The sequence below is a fragment of the Humulus lupulus genome, chromosome 4, assembly GCF_963169125.1.
Source record: "Humulus lupulus chromosome 4, drHumLupu1.1, whole genome shotgun sequence".
Taxonomy (NCBI): domain Eukaryota; kingdom Viridiplantae; phylum Streptophyta; class Magnoliopsida; order Rosales; family Cannabaceae; genus Humulus; species Humulus lupulus.
Window position 1 is genome coordinate 11,431,548 of NC_084796.1, and position 15,292 is coordinate 11,446,839.

General features: G+C 36.5%; 3 protein-coding genes across 3 annotated transcripts; 1 reads left to right on the forward strand and 2 right to left on the reverse strand.

Annotated features, from left to right (window-relative positions):
* Positions 1-2,961: 2,961 nt before the first annotated feature.
* On the reverse strand, positions 2,962-5,437 carry LOC133829954 (uncharacterized). The gene is made up of 3 exons (XM_062259805.1): positions 5,080-5,437; positions 4,359-4,547; positions 2,962-4,085 (listed from the first exon to the last, which is right to left on the reverse strand). Exons 1-3 carry the CDS (start codon positions 5,257-5,259, stop codon positions 3,537-3,539), a joined length of 918 nt encoding a protein of 305 aa, XP_062115789.1. The 5' UTR covers positions 5,260-5,437; the 3' UTR covers positions 2,962-3,536.
* A 1,134-nt stretch (positions 5,438-6,571) lies between these two features.
* LOC133831890 (uncharacterized) lies at positions 6,572-9,049 on the forward strand. Its single transcript, XM_062262296.1, has one exon. It carries the CDS (start codon positions 6,572-6,574, stop codon positions 8,792-8,794), a length of 2,223 nt encoding a protein of 740 aa, XP_062118280.1. The 3' UTR covers positions 8,795-9,049.
* Positions 9,050-10,552: 1,503 nt separating this feature from the next.
* On the reverse strand, positions 10,553-13,262 carry LOC133829955 (acetylornithine aminotransferase, mitochondrial). The gene is made up of 3 exons (XM_062259806.1): positions 12,749-13,262; positions 11,661-12,095; positions 10,553-11,315 (listed from the first exon to the last, which is right to left on the reverse strand). The coding sequence occupies exons 1-3, from the start codon at positions 13,166-13,168 to the stop codon at positions 10,776-10,778; spliced, it is 1,395 nt and encodes a 464-aa protein (XP_062115790.1). The 5' UTR covers positions 13,169-13,262; the 3' UTR covers positions 10,553-10,775.
* Positions 13,263-15,292: the final 2,030 nt, after the last annotated feature.

Consider the following 15,292-nt stretch of genomic DNA (forward strand, 5'->3'; position numbering starts at 1 on the left):
GAAAGGTACAAGAATAGTATTTCAAAAATCAACTTTGTTCCGCCTGAGACCTGCGTTACTCTTCTAAATCATATTCATTAATTTTTTTCATACTAAAAAAGGTAAGGGAAATTTCAGGGTATATATGCCCTCTAATATGGGTTAATTTTAAAAAAAATGCCTCCATAACTTACTATCCCAAAAATATGTCGCTTTGTAAATTTGGACACAATTACCCCTTTCATTACCAACATTTTCTCTCTGTCTCTCAAACTATCTCTCAAGCTCTCTCTACCCCTCTCCATTTCTCTACCACAATGGCACCACCACCACCACCTCCCTACAGTGGCAAAACACCACTTTAATGTCGCCACCATCCTTAACACCTTCCTCATCATTGTTGTCGTCACCTCCCATCACCATTGAAGAACCCATCAAGAACTAATCTATTTTTTTTATGTTTTAATGATTCAAAATTAAAACAAAAACTTAAACTCCCAAGAAGATTCACTTAAAACATTATATTTAAGGTTTCTAAGACATCTATGCATGATTTATTGGGTTTGATCGATTTTTTTTTCCAACTCTAAAAATTTGCAGAATTTTGAACAAAACAATTTTGTAGCGATGCTCCATCGATAATTCACCAGCGATGCTATAGCGATGGTCCAGCGATTCTCCAATGATGCTCCAGCGATGCTTCTCTAGTGATGTTGTAGCAATGCTCCACTTTTTCCATGATTTATGAGGTAAAAATGATGCTCCAGCGATGTTATAGCAATGCTCCAGTCTCTAGCAACACTTCTCTAGCGATGCTCCAATTTTTCTATGATTTCTAAGGAAAAAATGATGCTCTAGCAATGTTATTATGATGCTTCTACGATGTTCCTGCGATGCACCTGCGATGATGTAGCGATGTTCCAATTTTTCTATGATTTGTAAGGAAAAATGATGCTCTAGTGATGTTGTTGCGATGCTTAGACGATGCTCCAACGATGCTTTTATAGTGATGCTCTTGCAATGGTGTAGCGATGCTCTAATTTTTCTATGATTTCTAAGGTAAAAATGATGCTCTAGCGATGTAGAACACAAAAAACCAAGCATGGGTGCTTCAATGGTTATGGGTATCTCTTTTATCTTTTTTTTTTTTTCTTCAGATGATCATGAGTAGATAGGATGAGAAATGAGAGAAAGAGATGGTTTGTGAGAAAGAAAAAGAGCTTACCATTGTGGGAAGGTGGTGGTGCTGCCATGGTAGAGAGAGAGATGGTGATACGCTGGCCCTACAAACCAACAGAAGGTCACTCATCATGAGACTACTCCAGGTCAAGCAAGCTTAACTTTGGAGTTCTCAAGTGATGGGCTACCGAAAAGAAGATGCATCTTGTTGGCATAAGTAGTACCCATCAATCCATTTAAGCCATCTTCAACTATGTAGTCTCATACCTACACATTCTTAGAATCATCGCACTTGACATTCCCCAAGCGATGTGGGATTGCACAGCTTTTACTCGGTCTTTCCCCCTGCAAATCACGAGATTCCGACTGTCACAATCACCCCCCCTTAGGGGTCCGACGTCCTCATCAGCCATACATCCAACTGGGTCAAGGCTCTGATACCATTTATAATGCCCCACATCACTATGGTTACTTCCTGGAAGGACGACTAACCCTACAAACTAAAACGAGTTTTTCCAGCATGCTTTGTCCTCACTCGCACACTTCCTAAGAAAACTTCCCAGAAGGTCACCCATCATGAGACTACTCCAGGTCAAGCCCGCTTAACTTTGGAATTCTCAAGTGATGGGCTACCGAAAACAAGATGCATCTTCTTTTCGGTAGCCCATCACTTGAGATACCATTTGTAACGCCCCACGTCACTATGGCTGCTTCTTGAAATGACAACTGGCCCTACAAACCAACACGAGTCTTTTCAGCGTGCTTTGTCCTCACTCTCACGCTTACTGGGAAAACTTCCCAGGAGGTCACCCGTCATAATCCATCATGAGACTACTCTAGGTCAAGCACACTTAACTTTTGAATTCTCAAGTGATGAGCTACCGAAAAGAAGATGCATCTTGTTGGCATAGGTAGTATCCATCAATCTATTTAAGCCATCTTCAACTATGTAGTCTCATATCTACAGTCTTATAATCACCACACTTACCTTCCACAAGCGATGTGGGATTGAACAACTTTTACCCAATCTTTCCCCCTGTGGATCACAAGATTCTGACTGTTACAATATGTTAGAGAGAAATTATTTTTTTTAATGAAAGGGGCAATATGGTCCATTTTTTACTAAATGACCTATTTTTTAGATAAGTCATAATATTAGCATATTAAACTTCCTTATATTAATTAATATGCATATTCCATAAAATTTCCCAAAGATAAACTTCTCATATTTATGATCACCGAAAATTATAATGTTTTTAAAATTGTTTCAAATCATCTACGATCTAAAACAAAATTTTAGTACAAAATTAAAAGATTTTTTTTAAAAAAAAAAAAAAGTGATTTGGCCTTACAAAGAAGTTCAAATGGAGTTTTTAGTAAACATAACGTATTTTAACCATTATCTTAAAATAAAGGGTTTATACATTTTTAGACTTTTTGTTTTGTCTCATTATCTGTTTGGACCATAGGTTTTGACAAATTACTTTTTGGACCCTGTATTTTCTAAAATAGTTCAAATAAACCCGATTTTTATAAAAAAAATTTGAACTAAAATCACAAATAATTCATCAAACTAACAACTCAGAATAAAAATACAGTCATTCTGACTAAGAACTGTGTTGTTATACTAAACTTTTTGTTAATCAAAATCAAATTTATAAGCTTATTTGAACTATTTTACAAAACATAGGATCTAAAAAATAATGTCAAAATACAGGGTCCAAACAGATAATAAGGCAAAATATAGGGTCTAAAAAGGTATATACCCTAAAACAAACTGATATTAAACGATGAAATCCCTAATAACCAGAACAAGATAAATCCAGCAAATAAAAGATAACAGTATATTACATACAAACCGAAAGTAATGAAGGCAACAGAAAAAATAAATAAAATTTAAAAATAATAATAAAGAAACTTTATAGTTTGATCTCTCAAATGAGATAGTATATTTTGATATCACCAAACTAGACATATAAACACATTACCAGAACCAACAAGTAAAACTTCATACTCATAGCCAGTGCCACTAAAGATGTTGTTGGCCAAATCTTTGCAAAGTTCTGCACCAAACACAAAATATATGGACAACAGAATAGTGCCAATGAACTGCAAAGAACCAACAAAAGCCAGCTTCAACATGGGAATCTTATCCATACTCCTGTACTCAACATGATTTGCTTGTGTGTATCTGTTCTACAGAGGCCAGATTCATCTTCATGTCAAAGAGATTCTTACAGCTTTTTTCTAAAAATATATAAGTTAAAGCAAATGAATAACCTCTCTGAGCTTCTCCATAAACCACCTGATCTTGACTTCTCTGTGCGAGTAATATAGGGATAAGAATGCACAATTTGTATTATGAATCTTCTATCTTTTTACTTCACCTGTCGCACGCCGACTGTTTTTAAACGGAATTTATACTGAGGTTGAGCCTCTTCATCATCATCGTCATCATCGTCTTCACTAGAATCATCTTCAACCCTATCCCATCTTCCATAGTCCAATGTTGAATGTCCCTTTGGTTTCGGTATTGACTGCCACCCTTTGGGATCTTTATCTGATAATCCTTTATTCTGCAGTGCTTGAGGGGCAACTACTTCAGCTGTGGGTTTATTCTTCACTGAGTTAACTATTTGATTCTTTACTTGTTGTTCAGGTAAAGCCTTCTTGCTGGGTATTTTTTGGGAGGCAACAACATTAGCATCAGCTGTGATCCGATTAGCCTCAGGTTTCAGAACTGTTCCTGCTGATGTAACCGTTGAAACTTCTTCCACTCCACATTGTTCACCCTTAACCTCCTCTACAATAGGCTCTGCTTCTTCCTTTTCTTCTTCTTGTTCTTCTTCAACTTCTTCTTCCTCCTCCTCCTCCTCCTCCTCCTCCTCCTCCTCCTCTTCTTCTAACTCGGGTATTGGAGCAAGTGCCTTTCCTTGAGCAGGAAAAGAAAGAAAAAAAATCTCTTAAAAACAGCTCTAATGCTAATCCCATAACTTATCATAGCCCATCTAAAAGCCTTATAAACATTAAGCCATGTCATCTCTAATAAATTTCCAAACAAAAACAACAGTGGCATATTCACAGATAAGGATCACAGTGACTCCACTAGTCTGATTACTTAAGACCTAAATCTTGATTAAACAAGAAAATTTTGTCAAAAATGTAATGAAATGTTTTAGCTGGAAGAAAAGAATAGGTACCAGTTGTGTCCTCAAACGGGCTTCAAGGTTTAGATACACTTCAGATGATGGGTTCAACTCAATGAGCCTATTAACATCAAAAAGTGCTGAATTGTATTCCTTGAGTGTCACCAGGGTCTGAGCCCTCAACATCAGAGCTCCAGTGTGATTCTGGTCAAGCTCAAGAACTGAGGTGCATTCCGCTGCTGCCTAAAAAAAAATGGTCTAAACAAGGTCACTTAAGAATGAAACACCCAATTTAGACAGAAAAACATGTATAACATATACCCAAATGCACATACATATCCTTATCATTCCTATATAAAAGCTATATCTATATGTTTCAAATCAATGACTACCCAGTACCTCTTATTGGGAAATTTGCTAAACTAACAACATGAAAATGTGAAATTTACAAAAATAACTTCATAGAATTTACAATAAAAAACCCTAAGGACAATTTGGTGTAAATATTTGTACTATAGTGAATTTTACAGAAGACTCCAAATCCAATATAACCAAAACAAAAGGAACTGCGAAATAAATAATAGAATAGTAAGTAAAATTTGCTAAAATATTCGAAATTGTAATCGCAAAGACTAATAATTTATAGAAAAAAATCATAATTATGCTTGAACCCCACAACGATTATCAAGGAATAACACTAAGAAATGAACATTTAAAATAATTAAATTAAAAAAAATGATAAAGAAGATGATGATTTGGGAGATAAGAAAAGAACCTTGTTGAAATGGTGAAGTTTCAAGTAACAAGCGGCTCTGTTGCTATGAAGGGCAATCTTCTGGGGTTTGGTCTTGGCCATGGCTAGAGCCTCTGTGTAAAACCCTAGCGCCTCCTGGTACCGCCCTTCCCGGTACATCAGGTGGGCCCGCTCGATCTTATTCGGCGGCGGCGATGCCATATTCGGCGGAGGACTACGAAACTTTCAGCAGTAGCTCAGACTTTATATATATAATTGAATTTGAATCTCAAAAGAGACAGAGAAAGAAAGAGAAGAGAAAAGTTTTAAACTTTGATGCAAATAATTGCGTTGTGATTACAGGAAGCTTGGTTGAGACAAAGTTTGGCTCTTTTCTTGTATATTTTTTTTCAAATAATAAATAAATAAATAAAAATGTTATTTTTAATATGAAAATAATGAAATGAAAAGTGAGTGGGACTGTGAAGGAAGGAACAAACAAGGTGACATCAACATGTGATTACTTCTTCGATCCAACTAGCAACTTAACATGAGAGTTTTTCTCTTTTCACTTCTCATCTCTTTAAAACGTGTCCCATTTTGTCCCATATAATTATTTATATTCTTTTGTTGCACTTCATACATGTTTTAGAAAATCTTTTTTTTATTATTATTATTTTTGAAAAAATTCAGTTTTGATTTTCTAAGAAAAGAAAAGGTTGGTAGCACAATTATTTATCTTAAAGGTATATTTTAAAAATAAAAAAAAAATAGAACTTGGTTGCCTGAAATTAATTGTGGGTTTGATGAGGTAGTTTTTCACAAATGTATACATAAATAATAAATAAAGTAAATTGCAGAACAATAATTTATCTGAATTTGTTGTTGATAAACAATATATTCCCTAAACTTTTGATAATTTGTTGCAAATTAACATTTAGAGATAATCACTAATAATAACAGTTTCCATTTAAAAATAAAACACTCATGAACTATATATGAATTCACATCAAATGAAACTGAAACTAACATTTCATGGGAATCTGGTAAGTTGTAACCTCTGAAAGCTCAGATCAAAATTGATAGCAAAGCCCAAATCAAAAGCCCAATAGTAATAGACCCAAAAGAGGTGGACTTGAGTGTGAAAGAGTGGCTCGGCCAGGAAGGGTATACAACACAAGCTGCAGTCTCAACCCGAGCCAACACAGCCAAGGGGGAGATGAAGAAGAGTGCCGAGACAGGAGGGAAGTTGGACTCTATAGCGCGTGAACGGAGGGTGCGCGTGAAACCCAAATGGCTCCAGGACTTGGTGATGGCCGTTAGAAGCTAAGGGAAGTATCGAGATCAACCGAAACTGTTAGGAAGCTGAATTGTATTTTTTTATTGCTTTTTCTTCATATAAATACTATCTGAACTGATGTATGGTTTTTTTAAGCATTTGAATGAAATAGCAATTTGTTGCTCTTGGAGATTAGTCCTGTCTCGAAGAGGACCTTATTCTATCAATTGGTGCTTTCACTGATTTGTTCTCAGAATGAAGAATGAAGAACTTGCTGCACTTCTTCAGGCTATGGACCTCAAGTGGGATCAAAGGGCAGAGTCACAGATGACAGAACTCAGAGCTGTGATTGAGGAGAGATTGGCTCAGGTACTTTCACCAAACTCACCGACACACAAAGGTGAAAGTAGTATGGCGCGAGAACTGACACGAGAGACGGGTCGGTGTTCGGAGACCTCGAATGACGGTCGCGAGGTGAATTCCATCCTAAAAAATATTCGGGTGAAGGTAGCTCGCTTTGACGGAGCCAATGTTGACGATTGGATTTATAAGATAAATAATTTTTTTGATTTGCATCATGTTGACCCACCAATTTGGCTGTTGGTGATTCCGTTTCATTTGGAGGGGGTACCTTCAAAATGGTTCCAGTGGATGGAAAAGAGTGGAGCATTCGTTGATTGGGAGACCTTCATTAACACCCTACAGCTGCGATTTGGAGCGTCTGTCTACAATGATCCTCTCGGCCGCATATCCAAACTCACCCAAACAGGTCGTGTAGCTCAATTTCGGACAGAGTTTGAGGATTTAATGACACGGGTAACGGGTGTTTCTGAGCATTTGTTCATGAATTTTTTCATTTGGGGTCTGAAAATGGAAATTCGACGTGAGCTCCTACTCACTAAACCAGTGGATTTAGCCAATGCTATGGAGAAAGCACAGCTGTTTGAAGATCGAAATGAGGATTTCTTGGGTCGTTCAAAGGGAGAGCACTATCGTTCAGGTTGGCCTAATCAGGCCACATCTCATTTTCCATCCCACGCTCCAAATTCCGGAAATACTTCTTCATTCGGGGCAACTCCAGCAAAATCAAATGAACCCAAAATATTGCAATCCAGTGTGACACCATTGCTTGTAAAAAAATTGACCCCAGCAGAAATTAGAGAGAAGAGGGAGAAGGGCCTCTGTTTTTCTTGTGATGATAAGTACAGTTTCGGTCATAAATGCAAAAACAGGATACTAATCCTATCGGGTTTGGATGAGGAGGACGACAGGGAGTTACCAGCCGTGGGCGAGCAGGAGCCGATTGAGGTAGAGGACAGTCTGGGGGAGGAGGTCAGTTTAAATGCGTTATCAAATTCGACAAATCCACGCATCTTTCGACTACGGGCCAACCACGGTAAGGAATCACTGGAGGTTCTTATAGATACTGGCAGTAATAACAATTTTATACAGGAATCACTGGCAAACAGATTGGGTCTTAGATGTGAGGATACTAAATGCTTCAAAGTTTATATGGGTAATGGAAATTCCTTGTTATGTTCAAAAATCTGTCATGGGGTAGAACTGATACTTCAAGGACATCAGTTTTCTGTGGATTTGTACATATTGCCGATATGGGGATTAGATGTTGTGTTGGGGATGCAGTGGCTACAAACTCTCGGACCGTGTATACATGATCATAAGGCACTCACTATGGAATTCAATTGGCAGGGGAAAACGGTTAAGTTAGCAGGTTCAGCAGATATAGCAAATAATTCTTTGATGTTTACTCAATTTCATGCCTTATTAAGGGACGGAGAGATACGAGAAGCTTATCGTATAACAGCCATTATTGAGGAGCAGATCGAGACTAATCCACCATTCAGTACATGGTTAGAGAAGCTGCCAGCCGAGAGTATCGAGATCATTCAGGAATTTCAGGATGTATTTTCAGAACCAACAACCTTGCCACCATTTCGGAACGTGGATCACATAATTTTTTTGGAGCAGGGGTCATCGCCAGTCAATGTCCGGCCATATCGATACCCTTACTATCAGAAAGACATCATCGAAAAGTTGGTTAGGGAAATGTCCGATTGGGGGTTTATTCAGCATAGCACTAGCCCATATTCTTCGCCGGTATTGCTGGTTAAGAAAAAGGATGGGACGTGGCGCTTCTGTGTTGACTATAGAGCTCTTAACAACATCACGATCAAGGATCGATTTCCCATACCCACCATCGACGAGTTACTGGATGAATTGGGTACAGCCACGGTTTTTTCTAAATTGGATCTTCGGGTTGGATATCATCAAATTAGAATGGATCGACGGGATGTTCACAAAACAGCGTTTCGAACGCACGAAGGACACTACGAATTTCTGGTTATGCCATTCGGCCTCACCAATGCACCGTCGACTTTTCAGGCAGCCATGATCCAACTATTCAAACCGATTATTAGATCTTGTGTCATTGTTTTTTTTTTTTTGATGATATCTTAGTTTATAGCAAAACTGCACAGGATCACAAGCTTCATTTACGGCTGGTGCTGCAACTACTCAGAGACAATAAGTTCTATGCCAAAGGGAGCAAATGCTAGTTTTTTCAGTCTTCAATTGATTACTTGGGCCATATTGTTTTAGCCAAGGGAGTTCAAGCGAACCCTAACAAGCTGGCTGCCATGATGGACTGGCCACAACCCAAGACCCTCAAACAACTACGCGGATTTCTGGGGTTAGCGGGATATTACAGGCGCTTTGTCGCACATTATGCAGCCATTGCCGCACCATTAATGGAATTGTTGAAGAAAGATAACTTCCACTGGACCACACAGGTCGCGGAAACCTTTAAACAATTGAAGGCAGCCATGACAATGACCCCAGTTCTGGCTTTACTTGATTTTTCTAAGGATTTCGTCGTCGAAACAGATGCTTCTCACACGGGTGTTGGCGGCGTTCTTATGGAGGAGGGACATCCAATTGCTTTTTTTAGCCGAAAGTTGGGACCGAGATTCATAGGGACATCGACATATATGAGGGAATTGCAAGCAATTGTGGCCGCAGTCACGAAGTAGAGACAATATCTCCTTGGACGTCATTTTGTGATCCGCACGGACCATAAAAGCCTTAAGGAACTCCTTACCCAAGTCATACAAACTCCAGACCAACAATTCTTCCTTCGGAAGTTGATGGGGTTTCAATTCTCCATTTAGTAAAAATCAGGCAAGGAAAATCTAGCAGCTGACGCACTGTCCAGGCAGTATGACCAGCCTCAATCGTCCCTAAAAAGCGGCAATTACAGCAGGCTGTTTTGAATTCTTGGCAGAATTGAAGCAAGAAAACACAACCAGTCCAGAGATTCATGAACAGTTAAGTAAAGAGGCAGCGGGGTTCGCAGGGTACGAGGTGCGCGATGGGTTGCTATACTTCAAACAGAAACTGGTGCTTAGCAAACACTCGAATCTCAAAGGGCAAATACTGAGAGAATTCCATGATTCCCCAGTGGGTGGTCACGCGGGCAGCAAGCGAACTCTCTTTCGCTTAAGTGCTAATTTTTTTTGGGATGGCATGAAAAAAGATGTGCATAACTATGTGAAACAATGTCTTGTTTGTCAAACGGTTAAGTACTCACCCACTCCTCCATATGGTTTATTGCATCCACTAGAGATTCCGGAAAGAGTTTGGGAGGATTTAGCAATGGATTTTATCGTGGGATTGCCAAACTCTAATGGGGTCACCAATATTTTAGTGGTCATTGATAGGCTTACTAAGTATGCACATTTTGGAGCACTTTCTGATCACTATACAACCACTAAAGTAGCAAAGTTGTTTACCAACATGGTGATTCGTTTGCATGGTATGCCTCACACTATTATCGCTGATCGTGACCCAATCTTCACCAGCGCGTTTTGGAAGAAACTCTTTGAATTAATGGGGACTACGTTGAAAATGAGTTCAGCCTATTATCCGCAAACCGACGGTCAAACAGAAGTTACAAATAGATATGTTGAGATAGGTCAAACAGAAGTTACAAATAGATATGTTGAGCAATATCTCAAAGCATTCACAACCGAAGATCCAAAAAAATGGTTTTTTTAAGCATTTGAATGAAATAGCAATTTGTTGCTCTTGGAGATTAGTCCAGTCTCGAAGAGAACTTATTCTATCAAAAATGGGGTTTGTTTTTTCTTTTTGATGATATTATTTTAGGTATTTCGGCCAAAATAGATAAGCTTTATGGAAAAGAAGTGGCCATGGGAGTCATCTCAATGGCAATTTATTTAACAAAACTCCAGGCCTGTAACATAAAGAGATGAAAGTGTTATGCCAGTAAACTAAATTACAGAATTTGCTGTACCTCACAAGCCAACACACTACCATAGCTTGAACTACATTTGAGGGGCAAGTCCCCATTGTTTTTTCATATGAAATACAACAAGCAACAATGGTAAAGGATTTTAAACAATTGCAGCTTGTCTTTCTCCTAATTTGAAACATTCACATCTAGAACAGGTATAGCTTGGCACATAATGTCAACCGCATGATCAAGCTCCTGCTCAGTTATGATCAACGGTGGCACAAGCCTCACCACATTACCTTTTCCAGCAGTTAATACCAGAAGCCCAGAATTTCGACAGGCATCAACAAATGGTGTTGCTGGGACATCCAACTCAATTCCGACGATTAATCCAAATCCTCGAACTTCCTTCACATGTGAATTCTTTCCCAATTTCTGTTCTAAGATGTCTTTCAAGTAGAGACCTTTTCTAGAGACACTGTTTAAGAAATTAGGATTTGAGATCTTATTTAGAACAGCAAGAGCAGCATTGCATACAAGAGGTGAACCAGCAAATGTGCTTCCATGGTCACCATAAGCCATTGAGGAAGCAACTCTTTCAGTCAAGAGTGCAGCTCCAATTGGTAGGCCACCAGCTAGAGGCTTGGCCAGTGTCATTATATCTGGGAAGACACCATAAGCTTCGTGAGCCCAGAGAGATCCAGTTCTGCCTAAACCACATTGGACCTAGCAAGTGAAGCAAAATTTCCAAGATTAAGACACAAATAGAAAGAACTCAAGAGTAGCTAAAATGTCCATGCACGTGTTTTGCTCCCACAAGGTCTGAGGTTCAAGTCCCTCTTAGGTACCTACATACCAATTGTTATAGTTTCTTGATGCCCAAATATTATAGGGTTAGGCGGAGAGTTTAGCTTTAAAAAAAAAAAAACACAAATAGAATTTTAATTTTTTTGGAGATTTATACCATACCGCCAGACACTGCTTTCAAACATGTAATATTGAAAACTGAGGTCAAGCAGCAAGTTACTGGAATTTGGAAGCAATGTAAAGATTAAAATATATAGTGATTACCTCATCAAAGATCAAAAGAGCACCAGCATCATCACAAGCCTGGCGTAAAAATTGCAAGAACTCCTTCGTGGCACTGTAAATGCCCCCTTCGCCTTGAATGGGTTCAACAAAAACTGCCGCTGTTTTCCCGCGCTTGATCAAATCTTTTGTAGCTTGTATGTTTCCATACTCTGCAAATGTCACCCCAGGCATGACTGGTTGAAAAGGTGTTCTGTAGTGCTCTTTGCTTGTTAAAGCAAGAGCACCCATTGTTCTTCCGTGGAAACAGTTGGTGAATGAGATGAACTCTGTGGCTGGCTCTTTCGCATCAGGATGCGAGTGTCTTTGAAACTTCCTTGCAAACTTAATAGCTGCTTCATTTGCTTCAGTTCCAGAGTTTGCGAAAAACACACGATCAGCGAAAGAAGAGGCCACTAAGCGCTTTGCAAGCTCCACCTGCCTCAATTTCAAATGACTTCATAAGGGCCTTAGAGGGATTTGATTGGGATGGTATTAAACATGAATTCAGTCATATCATTTTACATACAACAATAAAAATCTGAAAAGAAAACATCCACTGGTCCAGCATTGAATACATAAGGAGAAATGAGGAAGCTTAACCTGGTTCAGAGATCTTTCTAGTCCTTTTTAGTGCAGGATTGGAGTTGCAACTTAAAACTAATTGGTTTTAATAGGTGCTAAGTGAAGTATTCTTTCCTAATATAATAATTCCTAGAAAAATTTATTGTGTTTAAATAGTGGGACTATTTCCAATATAAGCTTACAAAGGGATGTGCTCTCTACTTTATTTATTCTTTTTTAATTTCTCAATCTCTGAATCTTTTTCTATGTTATTCACTTTTATGACAAAATAAAATCAGCATACTGCTAGTGCTTTAATCTTTCATGTTTGCATTTTGTTATTCCAGCAAAGTTCTTTCCCCAATACAACAATAAAACACATCAGCCACCAAGCTCAACCTCATGAGGGCAATGCTTAGATTTTCCAGGTTCCCAAACAAGTATTAGAAAATCAACAATTAAAGCCTTCTTCTCCTACATTTACTCAGAATCCAAGCAAGACAAATCAATGAAGAAACTTTACAAACCTGAGGCATGGAATAGTAAAGATTGCTGACATGAGTGAGGGTTCCAGCCTGTTCAACAACAGCCTTGAGCCAATCTTCATCGCCATGGCCAAGAGCGTTCACCGCAATCCCAGAACTCAAATCCAAATACTCTCGCCCTTCAACGTCGTACAATTTACACCCCTTGCCGCTCTCCAAAACCACCGGCGACCGCGCGTACGTCCCAACTATAACACGCGCATCCGTCTCCATCACCTCCTTGCCCTTCAAAAACCCCTCAGATTTCGTCGCATTCTCCGGCGCCTCCACTCCCAAGCTCATGCAAACCGTCGGAGCTCTCCGACCATTGATTCCAAATGCCGCCGCCGCCGCCTGCTGACGGCGGCGGATACAGCTCGGCTGAAAAAGTGGGGTCTTGAGAGAAACATAGAGAGAAGCCATTTGCGTAGCAAAGTATGCTTCTTGTTTTGGGAGTAGAAAGGTGTTTGGTTGCCAAGAAAATGAGACGAAGTTTCAACCTTTATAGTCCACCAGCCACCAGGTGATGATGCACTTACCCAAATTTAAAGACTTTATTATTATTATTCGGTTGAAAAAAAGTAGGGCTAGTAGAAGGAAGAAAAAGGATATTATTTGATTGATAAAATAGATGTTTTTAGTACATGATTTAAAAGAAAAATATTTTCTTAACGTGGATCATACACATAATTTTAGGATGCTTGTGCATACTTTTTGTGTTTCGGGAATTTTTTTTTTTTAAGAGATTTTGTAAATTTTTAAAAAAATTCTAAATAATTTATATTATTAAAAATTAGGTTGAAATAGATTATTGTATTATTTTTTTTATATGCTTAAAAAATAATTTGTTTGAATCTAGTTTACGGCTTTGTAAATTATTTGAAATTTTTTTAAAATTTGTAAAATGCTCTAAATAATCTATATCTATATATATCAAGGAGAAGGAGATGACGTGGCACTCTAAAATTACTCCAAACTATTTTTTCTATTTTCTCCTTTAATCTAATTTTTTATTCATTTTAATTATTAATTATTTAAACTTTATTTTTTAAATATGTAAATAAGATATTTTTTTAATATAGCTTCAAAGAGATAATGTGGTACTCTAAAATTACTCCAAACTATTTTTTCTATTTTCTCCTTTAATCTAATTAATATTTAAATAAGATATTTTTTTAATATATATATAAAGGAGAGCTTCAAGAAGGAGATGATGTGGCACTCTAAAATTACTCCAAACTATTTTTTATATTTTCTCCTTTAATCTAATTTTTTTATTCATTTTTATTATTAATAACTATTTTTTCTATTTTCCCCTGTAATGTAATTTTTTATTCATTTTTATTATTAATTATTTAAACTTTATTTTTTTAAATATTTAAATAATATATTTTTTTAATTAAATACCTAATAAACTAACAAAAAATAAAATAATAAAAAAACTACATAATATACTAATAAAATAAAAAATTTGAAGCGGTATATAAAAAATCATATGGTGTGGTGATATATAGTTAGTTTGGAAAAAACATAGACACTCTATTATGTTAATCTATATCTATATATTATGAGTAATGATTGGAACACACTTAAATTGCACACAATTTTTACACACAATGATATGTATTTAATCTCAACCACATAATCAAAAGTGATGCGTCCCCACTTAAGAATATCTATGGCTAAAATTGAATATACATCATAGTGTGTAAAAAGTGTGTGCAATTAGAGTATATATCTAACATTACTTGTATATTATATAAGGGAGAACTTCAATGAGATAATGTGGGAGTCTAAAATTTTACAAGATATTATTATTTACTCTATATATTTTAATCGTTTAAAAAACTAAAATTGCTCCAAAACACTCTATTTATTTTCTCCTTTACACATTTAAAATATATAGTAATAAAAAAAATGTAACTACTAACTACGCCTATATATAAATTAATACATTCAAAAAAATATATTTTATAAATTAATGAAGTAATGTATTTTAAGTAAATATTGTTTTATTTTAGATATATGTGTTTTAAAAAATGTAGTTTAAAAATAGCATATATCTATAGATAAAAAAAAACATAAAGAGCTATTAATTAATACTTAAATATCTAACTTTTTAAAAAAATAAAAAATAAAAAGGTAAAATTTCAAATTCCAAACCAAAATATATTAACAATTAAAAATATCAATAAATATACACATTAATATATATACACATGATATTAATTTGATTAAAATTTTATTTAAAGAGCTGTTAAAACGTAAAAAATTTCAAATTCAAAACCAAAATATCTAAATAATTAAAAATATCAATACATATAAACATAATATTAATTTGCTTAAGAATTTATTTAGCTTCATGATTTGGCTCTCAATTAGTCAAGTGAGCAATAATCAATAATTCAAGTTTCAAGGTATTCAATATCTCTCTCTCACTCTCTCTCTCTCTCTATATATATATATGAATATATGTGTATATATATAAATTGTATATCTAAAATTATTAGTTTATGTATATATCATATAAACAAATATAAAATTACG